The sequence below is a fragment of the Perognathus longimembris genome, chromosome 1 (genome assembly GCF_023159225.1).
Source record: "Perognathus longimembris pacificus isolate PPM17 chromosome 1, ASM2315922v1, whole genome shotgun sequence".
Taxonomy (NCBI): domain Eukaryota; kingdom Metazoa; phylum Chordata; class Mammalia; order Rodentia; family Heteromyidae; genus Perognathus; species Perognathus longimembris.
In genome coordinates this window covers 52,846,188-52,865,488 of record NC_063161.1, presented here as the reverse complement: position 1 = coordinate 52,865,488, position 19,301 = coordinate 52,846,188, and the positions used below count along the sequence as shown (strand labels likewise).

At 40.2% G+C, this 19,301-nt stretch overlaps 1 protein-coding gene across 1 annotated transcript in view; it reads left to right on the top strand.

Moving 5' to 3' along the window:
• Scn8a (sodium voltage-gated channel alpha subunit 8) overlaps positions 1-19,301 on the top strand; it is a 189,449-nt gene that overhangs the window by 72,939 nt on the left and 97,209 nt on the right. The window contains exons 3-5 of the mRNA XM_048364197.1: positions 14,883-15,001; positions 17,829-17,918; positions 18,748-18,876. Of these exons, the coding sequence (XP_048220154.1) occupies positions 14,883-15,001; positions 17,829-17,918; positions 18,748-18,876 (338 nt within the window). The remainder of the gene's footprint in view (positions 1-14,882; positions 15,002-17,828; positions 17,919-18,747; positions 18,877-19,301) is intronic.

The window sequence follows — 19,301 nt, the reverse complement described above, 5'->3', positions numbered from 1 at the left end:
GAGAAGGAGCTGGAGCCTAGTCATGGAGAGCTGAGAAAGTAAGGCCCAGGAGTTTGGTCTTTGCTTGATAAGCAATGAAGTGCTTACTGAGAGTGCTAAGTGGAAGTAAGAGTATGTGGTTTGTAGTCTACTTTGTGAGGTGAGTGTGGTAGTGATGTGTAAGATGGGTCCTAAAAAAAGAGAAATAGGACAGAGAGGCCAGCCATGAGGTAATGAGGGTCTAAATTGGGAATTAAGGGAAATAGATGTGTTTAAGAAGTAGTACAGAGATGTTGTGATAGGATATTGTAATTGATTGTGGGGGGTTCAATACCCTGGGGAACAAACCAGAAGTTGATATACTCTTATAGCTTAGTTTTTGCTAGGGAAACATGTAATAAACATACAAAAAGAAGTAAAATCCTTTAATGAAGATAATATACTCCAGCTGTGGTCAAGTACTTCCCTGGTTTAGGCTGCTTTAACATGAAACAAAGACTGAACGTGGAGAGTCTAGTAAAATCAAAAGATACATGTTTTCTCAAATATTCAGTGCCTGTGCATTTAACAAGTAGCAAGTTGTAGTCTTTAAAAGAACCCTTGGTGGGTGCCAGTAGCTCATGCCAGTAAACCTATCAGGAGGCTGAGATCTGAGGATTGAGTTCAAAGCCAGGCAAGAAAGTACATGAGACTCTTATCTTAAATTAACCAGCCCCCGCCCCCTAAAGCAAATATTGTGAGTTGCTTAAGAGCCAGTGTTGTCACTGTTGATTCTACTAGTTGTCAGTTCTAACATGGGTGGGAGTCCAGTATAATTTAGAATCTGTTTGAGCTGTGGGGTACCTGCAGATAAACCTAGCATTTTCTTCATACACAAGCCTCAAATCTTCTTAAGCTTTTTATAAGCACTAAATTGTAATCCCAAAGTTCTGAGCTACATATGTACAGCTTTTACTTGAATTCTAGGATTATGTTAATCAGTTGATCATAGCTACAAAAGTCTCACTGGTGGCTAGTGTTAGGAACTAGTTTCTGTTGGCTTCTCCAGGATGTGAATTGTAGAATCCTGTTATTTTAATAAAATTTGACTTGATGAGTAGAGTTATTTAATAATACCTGTTTTCATGTTGGAAAATGTCTCAAGATTATGATATTGATAGTTTTCTGGTAATAATTAACTATATTTAAGTCCTTCCCTAGTCAAGGAGAGTAAGACTTCTCTTACTAATTTTTGTCTAATTCATAGAAATGTTGAAAGTGGTTCTTTTTATGCAGTCCCAGTTAATTCATATTAAGATTGGAGTTGGCATTTGAGGTGTAGAGTTTTTTTTGTAAATCTGTGAAGATGCATTCCTATTCTAGATACAATTGAGACTGCAAAGTTTTTACCTATGGAATCAAGTTTGAACAAAATACTCCATTTACAGGTACAGGATGCCTTTCTAGTGTTCAAGACCAGTTCCTCTCTCCTGCCTTTTCCCTTTGCCTCCCTACTGCCTCAGGGCCTTCAAGTTCTTGATTATACCTTCTTTTTCTGTGTCTTTTATCTCTCTCTCTCTCCTGTTAGTTTCTTCCCTCCAGTCTGTGAACATACACAAAGCCTGTTCCATATCCCTCTTACTCCTCAATCCTCATAGTGTGACTACTTTTTCCCCTTCTCCTCCATGATGTTTACAGGATAAGGTAAGATCTCAAATAGACACACCTAGGGCATCTTCTAAGTTTTTATTTCATTGAGCAGCTCTTCTGTGCTTAACACCATTAATTATCCTTGATTCTTGCTACTCTACTTCCTTGGCCTAACTGCCCTTATATCTCAGGTTCTTTTCCTTTTCTTTCTCCCACCTTTCACTTCCATATTTATACTCCCCAGAGTTCTGTCCTTGACCCAGGATCCTCTCACTTGTCACTCTCCCTGGGTGATCTCCTCCCTTCTATCAGTACCCTAGAGGCCTCCTGATTCTGTCTGTGGTCAAGGATGCTTCTCCAGTATTCAGTACCTTCCTAGTCACATCTGTCTGGACTTCCTACAAATGACCTAGCATGTTCATAGTGGAATTCATTTTTCTCCTCTCAAACCTATTATCTTCTTTTTTTAATCTTCTGCCCTAATTGAGAATACTAGATGTCATTATTAACTCCCCATTTGCCTATAATGCTTGAGGATCATCGGTATTAGGGAGATGCATACAGTAGAATGATGCATATCTTTAAGAATAAGTAAAAGAAAGTATAGCTCAGAAACATTAGCTTATTTGTTCAAGTTTCCTCAACTATTATGTGGTTTTCATTCTAGGATGTTTGAGTTTAACAGTTGTGGTCTTTCTGCCATGCTCTGTCTCTGTAGAGGATAGTGCAGAAAGATACTTTGTTTTGTGTTTTCACTGTTATTTTTAAAGCATTGCCTATCATTTTTTTCATTTCTTCAACAGCAAGTTAGTACAGTGGCTGTTTTTAATGTATTTGTTTCTTACCACATCTTTACTGTAATATCTGAGGCATAGTAAAGGCAAGAAAACATTTCAAGGTAAAAAGAATTTTTATGGTGGGTGAGTTGAGAGGAGAAAAGGTAACCATATTGTTTTAGTTGGGGTATCTAACTAAAGGCAGGATATAGCTACAGGTCCCTTGATTTTATTAGCCTTATCATTTGTGTGTGTGTGTGTGTGTGTGTGTGTGCGTACACGCACCAGTCCCTGGGCTTGAACTCAGGGCCTCAGCACTGTTCCTAAGCATTTTTTGCTCAGGTTAGCACTCTACTACTTGAGCCACAGCACCACTTCCAGCTTTTCAGTGGTATTGGCGATAAGAATCTCAAACACTTTCCTGCTTGGGTTGACTTCCAACCATGTTCCTCAGATTGTAGCCTCCTACGTAGCTAGGATTACAGGTGTAAGCCTGTAATTTCTTAATGTCTAAGGGATTTCTTCATACATTAAACACACACGAATTAACCATCTCCCATGTCAGTGGGCCTCATATACTCTTCTTGCTAAGCTAAGAAAGTAACAGTAGCTGGAAAATCCTTGCTTTCACCAATCTCAGTGAGAGATACTGATAAATAAAATGACAGTATTCTCTTAGCTGCTATTGTAGAGTAAGTACAGTGTTGTGGGGATACATAGAAGGGTGGGATACTTCTGTTTGAGACAGTTCAGTGGTGCTGCCTTCAGAAAGTGGTATTTTAAAAAATATTTTGTACAATCAGTGGATTTCATACATGTAAATAATTTGCTTTGGTTATATTTACCCCCCAATTACCTTCCCTTGTCCCCTCTACTCCCACTGCTTGTTTTCCTCTCCCCAAATAGTCTCTCTGCTTCTTTGTGTATATGTGTGTCTGTCTGTCTCTCTGTCTGTATATGTGTGTATGCATGCATCTGTGTTTAAATCTAGAGAAAACGTGCATCTTTAAGTCTGGCTTATTTTGCTTAACATGACCTCTAGTTCTAGCCATTTTCCTGCAAATAACATAATTTCTGTTCTTCCTTATGGCCAGATAAAATGCCACTGTGCGTATTAGATAAATAGATGGATGGATAGATAGATAACTTGATACATTTTTTAATTTATTATATTGTTGATAGGAGCTGATTCTATAGGTTGGCTATTGTAATTTGGTGTGCAGATGTCTCTGTTATGGACTGGTTTTCATGCTTTCCAGTATATGTCAAAGAATGGCATAGCAGTATCATATAATTTTTTTAAAGAAAGAACCTCCATACTGATTTCCATAGTGGCTGCACTAATTTGCATTCCCTCCAATAGTGTATAAAGGACATACACACATGCGCGTGCGCACACACACGCACAGCTAGAAAGCATTTTGAATGTGTGTATGTGCATATGTTTTTGTGTATGCTGGTACTGGGGATTGAACTAAGGGCTTTACACTCTTGCTTGCTCTCAGCTGGTACTGTGCTGCTTGAGCCACTTCCAGCTTTGCTGGCTAATTAGAGAACAGAGTCTCACAGATTTGTCTGCCTGGACTGACTTGGAGCCTTGATCGTTACATTTCCGTCTCCTCAGTAAGTAGGAACAGATATAGCCACTGTGCCCAGCATTTGTTGTTTGTTTTCTTGCAGATAACCATTCTGCCTGGATAAGAGAACCTCTGTGTAGTTTGGATTTGTACAAGAAGTGATATTTGAGCTGGACCTTAAATTATTGAAGTTTTTTTAATATTCTATTGAAGGGGAGACAGAGTAGTCAAGAAAGGAAAACTGTGTACAGAGGCTAAGAAACACAACAGATGCTGAATTTTGGAGTATAGGGTGGTTTGTTAAGAGGAGATAAAGTTAGAGAGGAAGATTGGATTCCTATGAGTACCTATTGAGCAGATTTTATTTTCTCCCCATTTCAGTTTCCATGTCTGAAATAAACTCTGGGATTCATGATGCCCCAGTACAGCTTTCAGGGACCTCCCAAGTCCTCTGCACTCCTGGTCTAGTTTGTGCACAGTGCCCTGCTGATGTGTGTTCAGTGCCTGGATATTAATTAACAGGAATGCCATCCCTAGAGCTGCAGCAAAGTCATATCTGTTTCAGCCACTGTGTTAGGGACTTTTGGTGACCTTTTTATTCTCACAACCACCTGATAAAGTATGTGTGACCAGTCATTTTATCAATAAGAAAAGTTGAATCTTAACAACCCAAAGTTCCCTAAGATCATGATAGCTAGTAAGCCACAGAGCTGGCCTTGACTCCCAAGTCTCTGGCCTCACAGCCTTTCAGCCATCTACTCAGCTGCTTTCTGAGAGAAGAAAGCAAGAATAGGCCTACAATATCAATTCAGTAAAAAATTATATATGTTTTATATAATAAACCTGCATTTTACTCTATCCTTGAGCAACTGTAGTCCATATACCTTAAGAAGCTAATGGGGAACAGGCTCAAAGGCAAATTCTTAGTGAAGGACAGTGAGGAAGAATGGCCATGGAGGAGATTCAGATTTGCCTGGCCCCTGGGAGCTGGCTCAGCAATCAAGCAAGTGCCTGGTGTTGCTGTTCTGCCAGGTGTAGCTTCCTGTGACCAGGTTGTGGCAGGAAGAGTGTCAGGTGCTCCAAATGTGGGTTGTAGGGCATGGGGTTACAAGGTCCAGCAAAAAGAGGAAACGTGTGCAGAAGCACTTGGAAAATGCAGATGTGCTACTAGCATTATCTTCAGCCTGACCAGAGGAAAAGACCAGAAAGACTTGCTTAACTCTCTGAGGCACCTGAGGGCTCTTCTTTTTGTGAATATTAAAGGGATAAAGTAAAAGAGGTTTCTTCATTGATCTGAGGGTTAGACCAGATGATCTGATGTGGCTTGAATTCTACTTGAAAGTTAGAAAATCTGGACCCTAGTAATGCTCCTAGCCACTCACTCTGTCAACAGAGGTTAGGTAGAGCCCTTTGTGCAGTGAAGAGCATATTTGATCAATTGTCTTGAAATTTGTTTTTTTTGCATTGCAGGGTGGAATGGTAAGTAAGAATGCAGGCTTTGGTATTTAGCTGTTTTGCTCCTAAGATTCACAACTTATTAGCTGTGTGGTCATGAGCAAGTTAATCTATTGCCTAAGTTTTATCATCTATAAAATAGTACTGGTTTCATAGAGTGGTTGCTGTGAGATGGTTATTTATAAAGCATCTTAGGAGAATGTCAGTTGCATAGTTAATGTATATTATTATTATAGTATTTCTTCAAGTAGATTCATAAGTAAAATCAGTGTCTAAAATTATTTTTTAAAGTATGGGATTTAGAAATCTCTCTTACTCAGTTCTCAGTGCACTGAGTAGAGACCTGAAAATTGAGAGTTCTCAATATTCATACAATTCAAATAGAAATATAAGCTTAGGTATTTCCTGAGTCATCATGTCTTGCTTTCTTAGTTGAGCATTTCTTTTTTGTTGTTTTGCTTTGCCCATCCTGAACTCAGGCCCTCACACTGTTTAGCTGGCTTGCTTACTCTGCTGGAGCTCTACCATTGAGCCATACCTCCAGACCAGCTTTTTTGGTGGTTATTTTGGAGATGGAGTCTCACAAACTTTTCTTCCATAGCTGACTTGGGGCCATGATCCTCCAGGTCTCAGCTTCATGAGTAGCTGGAATTACAGCATTGTATCATTTGTGCCCAGCTCTAGTTTAGTCTTTCTGTGTGTGTGTGTGTGTGTGTGTGTGTGTGTGTGTGTGTGTGTTTACATTTTTAATCTTTAATTAAATGACCAAACGAATGGTTTTGATATTTTACGGTTTTAAAAATCATTTGTATTTAGTTCATAATGAACTATTTTTTCTTAGCACACATGGTTTTAAGTAAACAGGCTGATCATATCTTTGTTTTTTATTTCTCAGGTATATTGACTGGGTCTGTGAGAGACAGAGTTTGGAGTGTTTTTGTTGATTTAGTTCAGTCTTTCTAAGAGCAGCTGAATCCTACCCTTTCGCAGGTACTATGGGAATAGAGCTACATACACACTGGGGCTGTGGCATTGTAGTACAGTACAGTATTGTGATTTCACTTGAGAGATCCATTAGGCAGATCAACAGTGAGTTACCAACACTCTTTAACATGAGTTAGTCATTTTGATTTGACAGCTCATTTGTTTCTGAAATGCTTCATAGCCTCATGTAGAATCTGGATTCTGTTTTATAGTTTTCTCTTTTTAAAACAAGGAATTTTTTAAAAACATAATCTCATTATGTAGCCCAGGCAGACCTTACTATATATAGCCCAGGCTGCCTCTAACTCATGATCCTCTACTTCAACCTTCCAGGAGGTGGGATGACAGGCATGTACCATTCCGGTCTAAAACAAAAAAGTGGTGTGTGTGTGTGTGTGTGTACGTGTGTGTACGTGTGTGTACGTGTGTGGGTACCAGTACTGGGGCTTGAACTGAGGGCCTAGGCACTATCCTTTAGCTGTTTTTGCTCAAGACAAGCACTTTACTACTTGAGCCACAGTTCTACTTCTGTTTTTTTTTTTTTTTTGTTGGTTAATTGTGGAGAGGGCTGGGAATGTGGCCTCGGACTGGGAATATGGTGGTAGAGTGCTTGCCTCGTATACATGGAGCCCTGGGTTTGATTGCTCATCACCACATATGTAGAAAAGGCCAGAAATGGTGCTGTGGCTCAAGTGGCAGAGTACCAGCCTTGAGCAAAAAGAAGCCAGGGACAGTGCTCAGACCCTGAGTTCAAGCCCCAGGACTGGCAAAAAAAAACAAAACAAAACAATTGTAGAGAAAAGTCTCCGATTTTTCTGCACCTGCTGGCTTTGAACCAAGATTCTCAGATCTCAGCCTTCTGAATAGCTAGAATTACAAGTGTGAGTCATCAGTGCCCAGCCAAAGAACTTTTGAAAGAACATTTATTTGTTGTTCACTATATTGTACACACACACACACACACACACACACACACACACACACACGCATTTACTCAGAAGAGAATGCCAAATTGCCATTGATTGTTGACAACTGACCAGTTGCCTAGATTAGAAGTACATCATTTTGAGGGGCTGGGGATATAGCCTAGTGGCAAGAGTGCCTGCCTCGGATACACGAGGCCCTAGGTTCGATTCCCCAGCACCACATATACAGAAAACGGCCAGAAGCGGCGCTGTGGCTCAAGTGGCAGAGTGCTAGCCTTGAGCGGGAGGAAGCCAGGGACAGTGCTCAGGCCCTGAGTCCAAGGCCCAGGACTGGCCAAAAAAAAAAAAAAGAAGTACATCATTTTGAGACAGTGTGGTACACATGATAGATTCAGGCTGGCAAGAATTTAAGGCCTCAGAGTCAGCTAAAAAATACAGAAGGCCAACTAGTTTTAGAGATTAAAAGATTTTTAAGATCTAGGATGCAGATTCTCGAGACAGTCATAACCAGATGGACTGTAGCTAAATAGACTCCAAGGATCTTAATCCCTAGCTGACCTCTTATAATTTAGTTAGATCTTTAGAAGCCTATCAGTGCATTAGAGCTAGAAGGTTATCAGTGAGTTACAATATTATAAGCTCTCAGAAGGCAGAGAACTTGGTTGAGAGTCCTGGGCTATGCATCCCAAAGTCAGGCAGGAGCTAGGTAATAAATGTTTCTCTAGAAAGCTTTCTATTCTATAGTAAACTCTACCTCTGCATTGAGTACTACTCTTCCACATAAAGCTCGGTTCTAATTTATACTTTTTGTATGGCTAAAAAAGTATTCAAATCTCAAGAGTAGGGGTAGGGACATACTCATAAGTGGGCCTCTCTATAGTACTGTGATAACTGTGTGTGTTTGCTGTGTTTCATTTGCAGTGTATGTGTTTGTTTGATTCACATATGAATATGCTTGTACCTAGCCATGCAGTATCCCTTCCCCTAATTGTGAGCCCCAAAGAGAAAACATCTCATCCTAATTTAATAGTGGCAATGCCACTGAATAGTATATTCCAAACCCCACATTGCTAATTAGAAATGAAAAGCCTGTGGTTTTCAGAAGGCTCATTTTATGCCGACATGACACATTTATTAATACTCCATGCCATAATTTGTTAAGAGTTATTCCATTGCTCTTAATGGGCCTTGTTCTCAAATGTGTTCACTGGCTGTTGTTATAAACTGATATTTCCCCTAGGGCAGTAAACCACAGTCCAATTTCAATTTTCCTTTAATTCATTTACCTTACAAAGATCTAATTTAAGATAGATTAGGCAAAATAGTATTGAATTTTATGGGCACCAAGTTGTCATTGCTTAAGATGTATTCTCATAGAGTCTAAAGCTTGCCATCCTTCCTCCTATTGCTAGACTTCGAAGGATTGGTATTGAAGCAGTGTCAAGCAAGGAGCAAATCTCACACAGTTTAACAATGATAGCAGAGATTTCATTAAAATATGGGAATGGTCTAAAATGCAATTATATGTTTCTCTAAAAAGTCAGTATCTCATCAGTCTGAGAAAAATAACTTAAGGAAAGACTAGTAGTCTCAGGGGTTTCAGTCGATGGTGGGCTGGCTTCATTGCTACCAGGCCTGTGGAAAAGCAGAACATCTTGGCAGATGGGTGTGACAGAGGAAAGCTGCTTGTCTCATGGGAGAGGATGGAGAGAGTGACAGACAAGAATAGTCTAGGGACACCATTTACCCTTCTAGAATATGCCCTAGTGACTACTTACACCTCCCAGGTTCTACCACCTGAACACTGCATCGGGGTCTAAGCCTGCAATACATGAACCTTTGGTGACATTTTATATCCAAAGCAAAACACTAGTCATTATCTTTTCTACATTCACTGTCTCTGAAGAGCAGAGCTGGAAGTAGGAGAGTTCATAGAGAAGCATTATTTAGTGCAGTCTGCCAGGAGACTGCTCCTGGCTGCCCTCTGCTGACGTAAAGGTGGTTATCAAGTTAGCTGGTTCCTGGATGCAAAATATCTAACCTAGAAGAATTCTACCCAATGTAATATGAAATGTGAAAAATAATCATAATATGCTTTCTCTTCAAATGTATGGTTTACTGCGTTGTTACATTTCATCTGGAACGTTCTGTGATTTTTATAAAATGTAGACTCATAAATATCAGAGCTAGAGTGGGCCTGGCAGGGCCAACCTGCAGCCCTGTCTCTCATTGTATACATGAGGAAAGTGAGATCTGGAGAGAAGCAGTCTCATACAGGTCATACAGCTAGGTAGAGGTAGATGAAGAAAGACTCACAATTTAAGAGTGCACTGCTGCTTCCCTGTGACCTGGTGGTCACAGATTACATGATTCATCTCAGATTTATTTACCCAGAACCTCTGGAAGTACAATTTATGAATCTACATCTTTAGAGAAGCTATTCAGATTACTTCTGTGCAATGAGTCTGAAACAATCAAACTGGTACCTGTGTGTGCTACGGGCTAGGTCAACTCTGCCATCTGTTTTGTGTTTTTTTGTGTGTGTGTGTGGCCCACAAGCTAAGTATGGTTTTTATATTCCTAAGCAGTTGAACACATGAAAATTATATGCAATTCAGGGTTCATGAAGTTGTGTTGGCACATAGTCACTCTTGTTTGTTTATGCATTGTCTCTGGCTACTTGTGTACCACAGTGGCAGAGATGAGTTGTTGCAGCAGAGACAGCACATACAGCACTTCCTACTTACCTGCACATTTACACATGAGCAGGCCAATGCTGGTATATTCTATCTCTCACGTAAGCACTGCAAGTACGAGGGTTAGCCAGTGTTAAGGAAAATCCTAAGCTTTAAGTACTTGTGTTGTTCCAAACACTATTATGCTTGATACAAAAGCTACATTTATGAAAACTGCATATGCAGTGAGATGTCTATAAATCTAATTAATGACAAAATGGGTCTTATTGTAATATAGCTTTCTACTTCAAGTATAGAGAATGTGCCTTTATTTCAGGAGGCTTAGTGTGGAGTATTATGTTTCTTTCTCTGTGAATAGAGAAAAGGGTGTCAGTCGCTGGTAGTTCACGCCTGTATTCCTAGCTACTCAGGATGCTGAGCAAGCCTAGGCAGAAAAGTCTGTGAGACTCTTTATTTCCAAAATCAACCTGGAAGTGAAGCTGTGGCTCAAATGGTAAAGCACCAGCATGAGCAAAAGGGAAAAAAAACACCTAAGTTCTGGAAAAAAATAATAGAGAAAGTCCATGTTTTTATACAAGTTAAAGACATAGGGTATGAATATTTAGAAAGGGATAATGATGAATTATTTTTATTCTATTTGTAGCACTTCCCAAATGGTGAAATTTCTACTTTATCCCAAAAAATGCCCCTAATAAGGCCTTTCTATTTTGAAATATATAGTTTCAAAGTTTACTTAAGGTACCTAGTTTTTTTCAGGATCTTGAATCTCCCACTTGTCAGTCCATCATTGTACTGACTCAGAAGGTTAGCTACTTATGTTTTTCTTCAGTGAAAGTGAAACAATCTCACCTTTTTTGCTTTTTTTTTCCTTCCCTTTACTCTCAGCTCAGAAAATCCAAATATTTGTTCATTAACCAAGTGACAACACTTGGTCATGAAACACCTGCTGTATGCAGGCATTGATTGTGTGATAGGAAATACCTCCATGACACCGACAGCCTGGTGACCAAAGTAAGAGAAGAGTGGGTACTTTTTCAGTGGAAGATAAAGAATAGGTATTTTTTTAAATCCCACTCATAGTCTTTAAAGGTAGCTAGGTGATTTCATAAAAGACTGGCCTGGTGGTTTTTAGGTCCTGGGACATGGGCCAGTGGCTCTTTCATTGTTGCTTAGCTGCTTGATGTAGTGTACCCCAGAGGCTCAAATTTCCCATTCACCCACACCAGGTTTATTCTCTGCCACAGGCTATGAAACTGCCTCCTAATCTGGCACAGTAGCTGATGTGAAGAGGTGAGCTTGGCATAATATACTGCTTTTTTCTGCAGGACATTCATAGTTGGTATCCCTCTTCTGAGTCTTTGTAAGAAGCATAGGCCTAATAATCCCACCTTCACCCATACTTCCTAGGAGTACTGTGTGATTGAAAGAGAAGCTTACAACTGGGCGCTGGTGGCTCACATCTGTCATTGTAGCTACTCAGTAGGCTGAGAGGATTGCAATTCGAAACCAACCTGGGCAGAAAAATCTGAGACTCTTAAGCTCCAGGACCGGCAAAAGAGAGGGGGGGAGGGAGAGAGGGAGGGGGGGAGAAACAAGGAGAGAAGAGAGAGAGGAGGGAGAGAGGGAGGGAGAAATGGGGAGAGAGAGAGGAGGGAGAAATGAGGAGAGGGAGAGACAGGGAGGGAGGGAGGGAGGAAAGGAGGGAGGGAGGGAGGGAGGGAAGAAGGGAGAAAGGAAGGAAGGGAGGAAGGGAGGAAGGGAGGGAGGGACGGAGAAAAGAAAAGCTTATTTGAAAGGCCTGGCATTTGCATTGAGAATTCCTATAGAAACACAAAGGGAAACAAATACTTTTGAGAGGAGACTTTGGGAAAGTCCTGGCTTGTTTATTTCTTTGGGAAGCTAAGAAATGGAGCCATAGCTGTCCTTGACCTGTTTTAGGTCCATCACAGATCTACTGTTTCCTTTTGCACACTTTACTACAGAAAGAATATTATCACAGTGAGGTCAAATCAACACAGGATGTACATTGGACATTTCCAAAATTTGTATGCCTCCAGACTAGCACTAGCACTGCTTTCCTCCTTAGAAGAAACTTGTGTGACTAATAGACTAAGAAAGGAAAAACACTGAAGATAGAGGGAAAGAACTTAAATAAATACCTGCCTACCATGCATGGGAATGCATGAGCTGCATATTATATTGAAATTGTGAGTACAAGTGTGAGGTTGATTCCCACCTTCAAAAGCTTCAAAACCTCATGAAACAGAATGGGGGTTTAAAAAAAATGTATGACATTAGCTATGGGTTTCTCCTAGATGGCCCTTATCAGCTTAGGGATGCTTCTTTTTTAAATTTCTAATTTCTTGAGTTTTGATTATGAAAAGATGTTAGATTTTGTCAAATCTTTCAGTACATGATTAAGGTGCAGGGTAAACACATCTATGAAGACGGTCACATAGCTTTCTCCTTTATTTTAATCTCTCATGTTACATTGATGGTTTTTCATATATGAAACTATCTTTGCACTTCTAGGATAAGTCCTATTTGGTCATGGTGCACAATCCTTTATGTTTATCTGGATGTGATATTGGTGGTATTTGTGTTGAGGCTTTTTTTTTTTTTGTCCATTTGTAAAGGGTAACAGTCTAGTTTTCTTTTCCTGTGCTATCATTGTCTGCTTTCATTTCAGGATAATACTGACCTTATATATTGAGTTGGGAAATGTCCCCTTCTCTTCTATTTTTGGAAGTTTGAGTTAATTCTTTAAACATTTGGTAGAACTCATTAGTGAAACCATCTGGTCCTGGGATTTTCTTTGTGGGGGTTCATTTTTTTAATTCAAGGTACAGAGAGTATTTATAGTAAAATCCTATTTGAGGGAGAGATGTGTGTGTATATGTGTGCGTGCATGCGTGCACACCTGCTCACGCATGTACATATACCAGTCCTGGGCTTGAACTCAGGGCCTGAGCACTGTCCCTGAGCTTCTTTTGCTCAAGGCTAGCATTCTTATCATTTAAGCCACAGCTCTACTTATAACATTTTTAGTAGTTTAGTGGGGACAAGAGTCTCACAGAATTTCCTTCCCAGGTTGGCTTTGAATTGCAATTTTCGAACTTCAAGTAGCTAGGATTACAGGCATGAGGAAGAGACTTTAGGGATATAGCTGTATGGTTAAATTTATACAGAAAATTTCTGGGAGGATATACAAAAAACTGGCAGCAAGGATTATCATTGAGCAATAGGATAGAACATGGTCTTACGTTCTTGGTTTTAAATTATAAGCATAATATCAGTATAAATTAAAATCTTAAAAACTATATGATACAACACTTGGCCATATGTTCTCAGTTTCTTCTGCTGGCTTGGTCTCCTTAGGGATTCCTGGTTTAATAGGCCTGCCCTCTTGCTCCAGTGTTACAGGCCTCTGCTTCTCTTACCCTGTTTTATCCTCCATCAACATGGAGTGACTTGTCAACTCCCTGAAAGTAGCCCACAATTGTATGCTACTGTGCTTTTGTAAATACAAGCTATAAGGTTCCCCTTCCTGGCTAACCCTTTCCCTTCTCTACTTAATAATTTCTCTTAGTTCATACTTTCCCTTTAAATCCTTCCCATGTCAACACCTCCTCACTTGCTCTCCTTTTTTTTTTTTTTTTTTTTTTTTTTTTTGCCAGTCCTGGGCCTTGGACTCAGGGCCTGAGCACTGTCCCTGGCTTCTTCCCGCTCAAGGCTAGCACTCTGCCACTTGAGCCACAGCGCCGCTTCTGGCCGTTTTCTGTATATGTGGTGCTGGGGAATCGAACCTAGGGCCTCGTGTATCCGAGGCAGGCACTCTTGCCACTAGGCCATATCCCCAGCCCCTTGCTCTCCTTTTTATTAGCTACGAAAGGGGGAAATTTTCTTTACTGCTGCCTCTCATATTTTTGTATTGAACACTGTGCTTACCTTGCATCCTAATCATTAGTCTACACGTCTTCCCTGAAAGTACAGTTTTGTATCCCTATTCAGTTTTGTGTCCCTGGAGCTTAGCACAAGGCCTGGCACAGAATATAATTGAGTTGGTCAGAAATAATGGAATTGAATTCACAAGACAAGGCAATCTGGGTAGGATGAGTACTGTGAATAAAGACCAGAGTTATGCACTATTATCACCAGTCCTGAGGACACAAACTAATTTAGCTTGATAGGAAGAGTCATGCTGGGAAATTCAATTGAATGATTTTTGGCAAGGCTGATATTGGAAGCTCTTAAAAGCCTGATTGAGCAGACTTGGTAAGTAAATATTGATCAAATGAAACACTTTTCTCACTTTCAGTCTTTGCCCAACTCTGTCTGACCTCCCTTCTACCCCCAGCATTCTTGTCATCTCCCTGGGCTCTCTTTCTTCTATAGCACAAATCATCATCTATGTGTCAAACTACATCTAAAAATTTGTCTACAAAATCCAGTTATCCATTAAGTTGTATACTGATTGTCTTCCCCATTGGCATTTATGCTTCCCAAAGGCCAGGTCTGACTTGATGATGCCTAAGCTCCTACAACATGGGGCAGCACATTGTAGTGGGTAAGTCATCACTTACTGAGGTAAACCAATCCTAAATTAATGACCTGGCTTAGATAGCTTAGGTATAATACATTTAAATGCTGGCTATGTATAATATAATCTGGGGCAGGGGAACGGAATGAGGGCAAGGGTGATAGGGTCCCTTAAGGTTTCTTGCATTAAAAACCCAAAATTGGAGAGTTAAGAAAAGTATTAATACCTTTGAGTAAGTTTACTTCTTGTCTAGAACAATGTTGTCTTGCTTGGTGATTTATATTCATGCTTTAATAATTTCTCTTTTTCTTTCTCCACAGACCTTTGTAGTATTAAACAGAGGGAAAACTCTCTTCAGATTTAGTGCCACGCCTGCCTTGTACATTTTAAGTCCTTTTAACCTGATAAGAAGAATAGCTATTAAAATTTTGATACATTCATATCCTTTTCTGCAAGTGTGAGTGCAGAAGCAGCAAAATTGCTTGTGTGTTGTTTTGGTATTTGACAAATGAGTTGTGCATTAAATTTCTTGCCAATAGAAACCATCCCAGAGGCTGAGGTTTCTGAGTGAAGTTCTGCCAAATCCCAAGCTGAACTTTGGAAGATTTTTTTTTTTGAGATGTTACTAAGTCTACAATTTCATTGGTATCATTATGAGAGTAAATTGAGATATGACCTTTTACTGAAGTCTTAGATATTCTTATTTTTTAGTAATTTCATCCCTAGACTTGTTAATATATTAAGATCTGATAAAAGGGCCAGATATGATGACTCATGCCTGTAGTCTCCAGAGGCAGAGATGGAAAGAATCTGTTTGAGGCCAAGCAACAAGTCAGCAAGCCAAGGTGTGAAAAGAATATGTCTGTGGTCCCAGGTACACAGAAGGCCATAGGTAAGAGGAGAAGAGACTATGGTCTGAGAACAATCCCAGGCAAAAACAAGAGATCCTATCTGAAAAGTAACTAAAACATGTAAGGCCTAAGAATATGACTCAACTGGTAGAACACTAGTAAGCATGAGTTCAAAACAACTACTGCCAAGAGAGAAAGCAGTTACAAATAATTTAAATGAATGAATGCTTTAGAGATCTCCCTGATTTTTTTTTTTTGAACAGTAAGCTAAAACCATATCTGTAAAGCCAGGTATCAGTGACTCACATCTCAGGAGACTGAGGTCTGAGGATCACAGTTTGAAGCCAGCCCAAGAAGGAAAATCCATGAGACTCTTAACTTTAATTAGCTGGCCAAAAATTGGAAATGGGGCTGTGGCTCAAATGGTCAATTGCTAGCATTGAGTGAAAAAACTCAGGGACAGTACTCAGACCCTGAGTTCAAACTCCAGTATCAACACATACACACACAAAGAAGTGATAGGTTCTCAGATGAAATCACCTCCTCAGCATGGAGGTTTAGATGAAGATTGCAGAACAAATTACTCTTTTTCTGGAGTCCTCTCCCTTTTTTTGAGGATACTAGGTTTTGATAGGTCTACCAACTACTCTATAACAGCCTTCAACCTTTTTTGCACTGATTATTTACTCTTTTATTCATTTTTGAGACAGAGTCTATATAGCCCAAGCTGCCCTGGAACTTGAAATCCTCCCCAACTCAACCTCCCAAGCATTGAGATTACAGGTGTGTACTACCACACTCAGCTCTGTACTGGCTATTTTTAAGGCAGGGTCTCATTCCTGCCCAGCCATACTCTTGAGCCACAATCCACCTATTTTAGGCTTCTCATCATAGCTGGAACTACAAGTGTGTGCCAGTATACCCATTTCTTTTTCCTATTGAGATAGAATCTCTCAAACTTTTCAGCCTGGCCTGGCCTGGCCTGGCCTAGCCTGGTACCACAATCCTTTTGGTCTCAGCCTCCCATGCAGCTGGGATGAAGGTATTGGTTAAGAAAGGGCCTTGTGTGTATTCCCCAGCTGGCCTTGAACTGTAATCATCCCACTCTCATCAGTAGCTAGGATTACAAGCATGAACCACCAGTACCTGGCCTTTTCTTAGAAAATTTCACTAGTGAAATAAAGATGGAGATTCCCAAGGAGTGAGTGATGAACTGGAGGTATGTCTCAAGCAGTAGAATACCAGCTCTTAGCAAAAAAAGACAAATGAGTGCATGAGGCCCACAGTTTAAGCCTCTGTAACACACACACACACACACACACACACACACACACACACGAGTTAGTAACATTGACATAGGGATTCCATGCTTGTTAAAGTGACAGCTTGAGTCTGCCTAACTCTTGATGACCTAAAAGTTTAATTTCAGTAAACAAACATAGAAAGGGCTGAAAAAGCTTGTGAATGGAACCAAAATGACAACAGAAGAGTTACTCTTCATACACTGTTGGATACGTGGAGAAGGGTCAGAAGTAGGGGGAGAAGATGTTCCTGCTATACATGCCTGATGTGCCATAACCAGTCGGATATATCAACGCACGTTGCTTGGCACCATGTTCCCCAAAGACAATTTAGCATCTAGAAGAACAAGAAAGAAGAGCAAACCATTACTTACATGGAGATTTGCAAATAACTAGTTATATAAAAAATTAATAAGTGAGTACTGAAAAGCAATATGGATTTATTTTTTTACCTAATGATTTTGGAGTCTGATATACTGGTAATTTATGGCTACTATACTCAGAGTTAAAGTATTAAGAGGCTTCTTCCAGAGTTGAGGTAAAAAAATGGTAACTGAAAGAAATGTTTTGTTCAGAAGGAACAGAACAATGACAGCACTTTTGGTAGTTGTTGTAGTTGTTGTTTTAATTGGTCGGTTGGTCATGGGATTTGAGCTTAGGGCCTAGGCACTGTCCCTGAGCTCTTTAGCTCAAGGCTAGTGCTCTACCACTTTGAGCCACAGTGCCACTTCCAGTTTTTTAGTGGTTAATTGGAGATGAGTCTCATGGGAACTTTTCTGCCCTGGCTGGTTTGGAACCACAATCCTCAGATCACAGCCTCCTTGAGTAACTAGGATTACAGGTGTGAGCCACCAACACCCAGCCAAATGACAGCACTTTTGAAAGAACCATTCTGCCCATCGATCCATGGTTCTCTGGCCCAGTGGGATGAAACAGTGACTTTTCTTATTGGTGACCAGTTTTTATTATCACCTTGCCTTTTCTTCTTCTTCTGTGCTTTGTCTCCTTTCAGGCTGTTGACTTAGGTCTCATGAAACCCAATGCAAAGTGGATTTGTTTTCTAAGGGGGAAAAAAAGACCAGATTTTGTTTATTCCCCCTTGACTCTTTTCTACAGTATTTAGCATGATCATCATGTGTACTATTTTGACCAACTGTGTATTCATGACTTTTAGTAACCCTCCTGACTGGTCCAAGAATGTGGAGTAAGTAGCTCATTTGCTTGTCTGCTTGTTTGTTTCAAGGATTTCTAGCCATTGAATCTTATGCTTTGCCACTAGTTTTTACCATGAAGGAAAAAAGTTACCACCACTGTATTTCACAGAAGGTCTGAAGATACACATGGAATTAGGAAATATCCCTAGAGGTCAATTCTGAAAAGAACAAGTATGTTCTGGAAAGTACTGTCCATCACTCCTGTTCTTTCTTATGCTGGCCAGTGCTTTTCCCTATAACCTACCACCGTCCTGTGCCCTCAGTTCCTGAAGGATGTCTTCTCCAACTTCAGGCTTTCTTTTCTTTTTGACTCCTCCAAGGTGAAAAATAGCTCTAGGGGCCCCCTGACCTGCTCCAAAATGATCACATAGTAGGTGGAAGTACGATGTTACTCTTTGGATTACCATTCAGGCCCCAGGGAAACATCTCACAGTTCTTAGTGTGAGCAGTTCAGCAAGTTTCAGTCAGGACATCCTTTGTCCTCCTCTTTCTCATCCTGCTGCATTAAATTGTACCCACACTTGAGGCAAGTGTTATTTCAAAAGGCTCATTTAAGCCAGGCATGAAGATGCATGTCTATACTCCCAGCACTCAGGGGAGCTGAGGCTGTAAGGTCTCAAGTTCAAGGCTACCCTGGGCAAAAGTTAGGCTAGTAAAACCCTATCTCAAAAGCAAAATATAATTAAAAAAATGACTGGGGATCTAGCTCAATCTATCTCAAATTTAGAATACTTGTCTAGCGTGTTCAAAGCCCTGGGGATCATTCAAAATTTCTCTCTATTCAGAAAGTATCTCAAGCTGTCCATTTTTCTTTGACAGGTACACGTTCACAGGGATTTACACATTTGAATCACTAGTGAAAATCATTGCAAGAGGTTTCTGCATAGATGGCTTTACCTTCTTACGGGACCCATGGAACTGGTTAGATTTCAGTGTCATCATGATGGCGTAAGTTCTATACTTTATTGTTTTTTCTGAGTGTGATCATGTGTGTATGGGGGTGGGCACTCATGAGTATGTTTGCCTAATTGTTTTATGAGTTTGTGAGCTCAGGGATTTGGAGAATTACTGAATAACCATGTCAAACCATGAGCTGTGGCCTGTGGTTCTTGCTTATGAGGACATGTGATTTTTTTTCAGCAGTGTGTTCATGCTATGGCTGGGAGGGAAAGTAGGGAGTGATTTCCTAAGGATACATCTCATATTTTATTTGCCCTGTCACATCAACCAAGGTTTGTATACCCATCACTAGGGGGCCTCTGTGAAGACTCGATTTTTGCTTTGTTTTGGTGGTACTAGTGTTTGAAGTTAGGACTTCATACTTTTTAGTCAGGGCACTCTGCCACTTGTACTCTTATTCTATAGTTATTTTT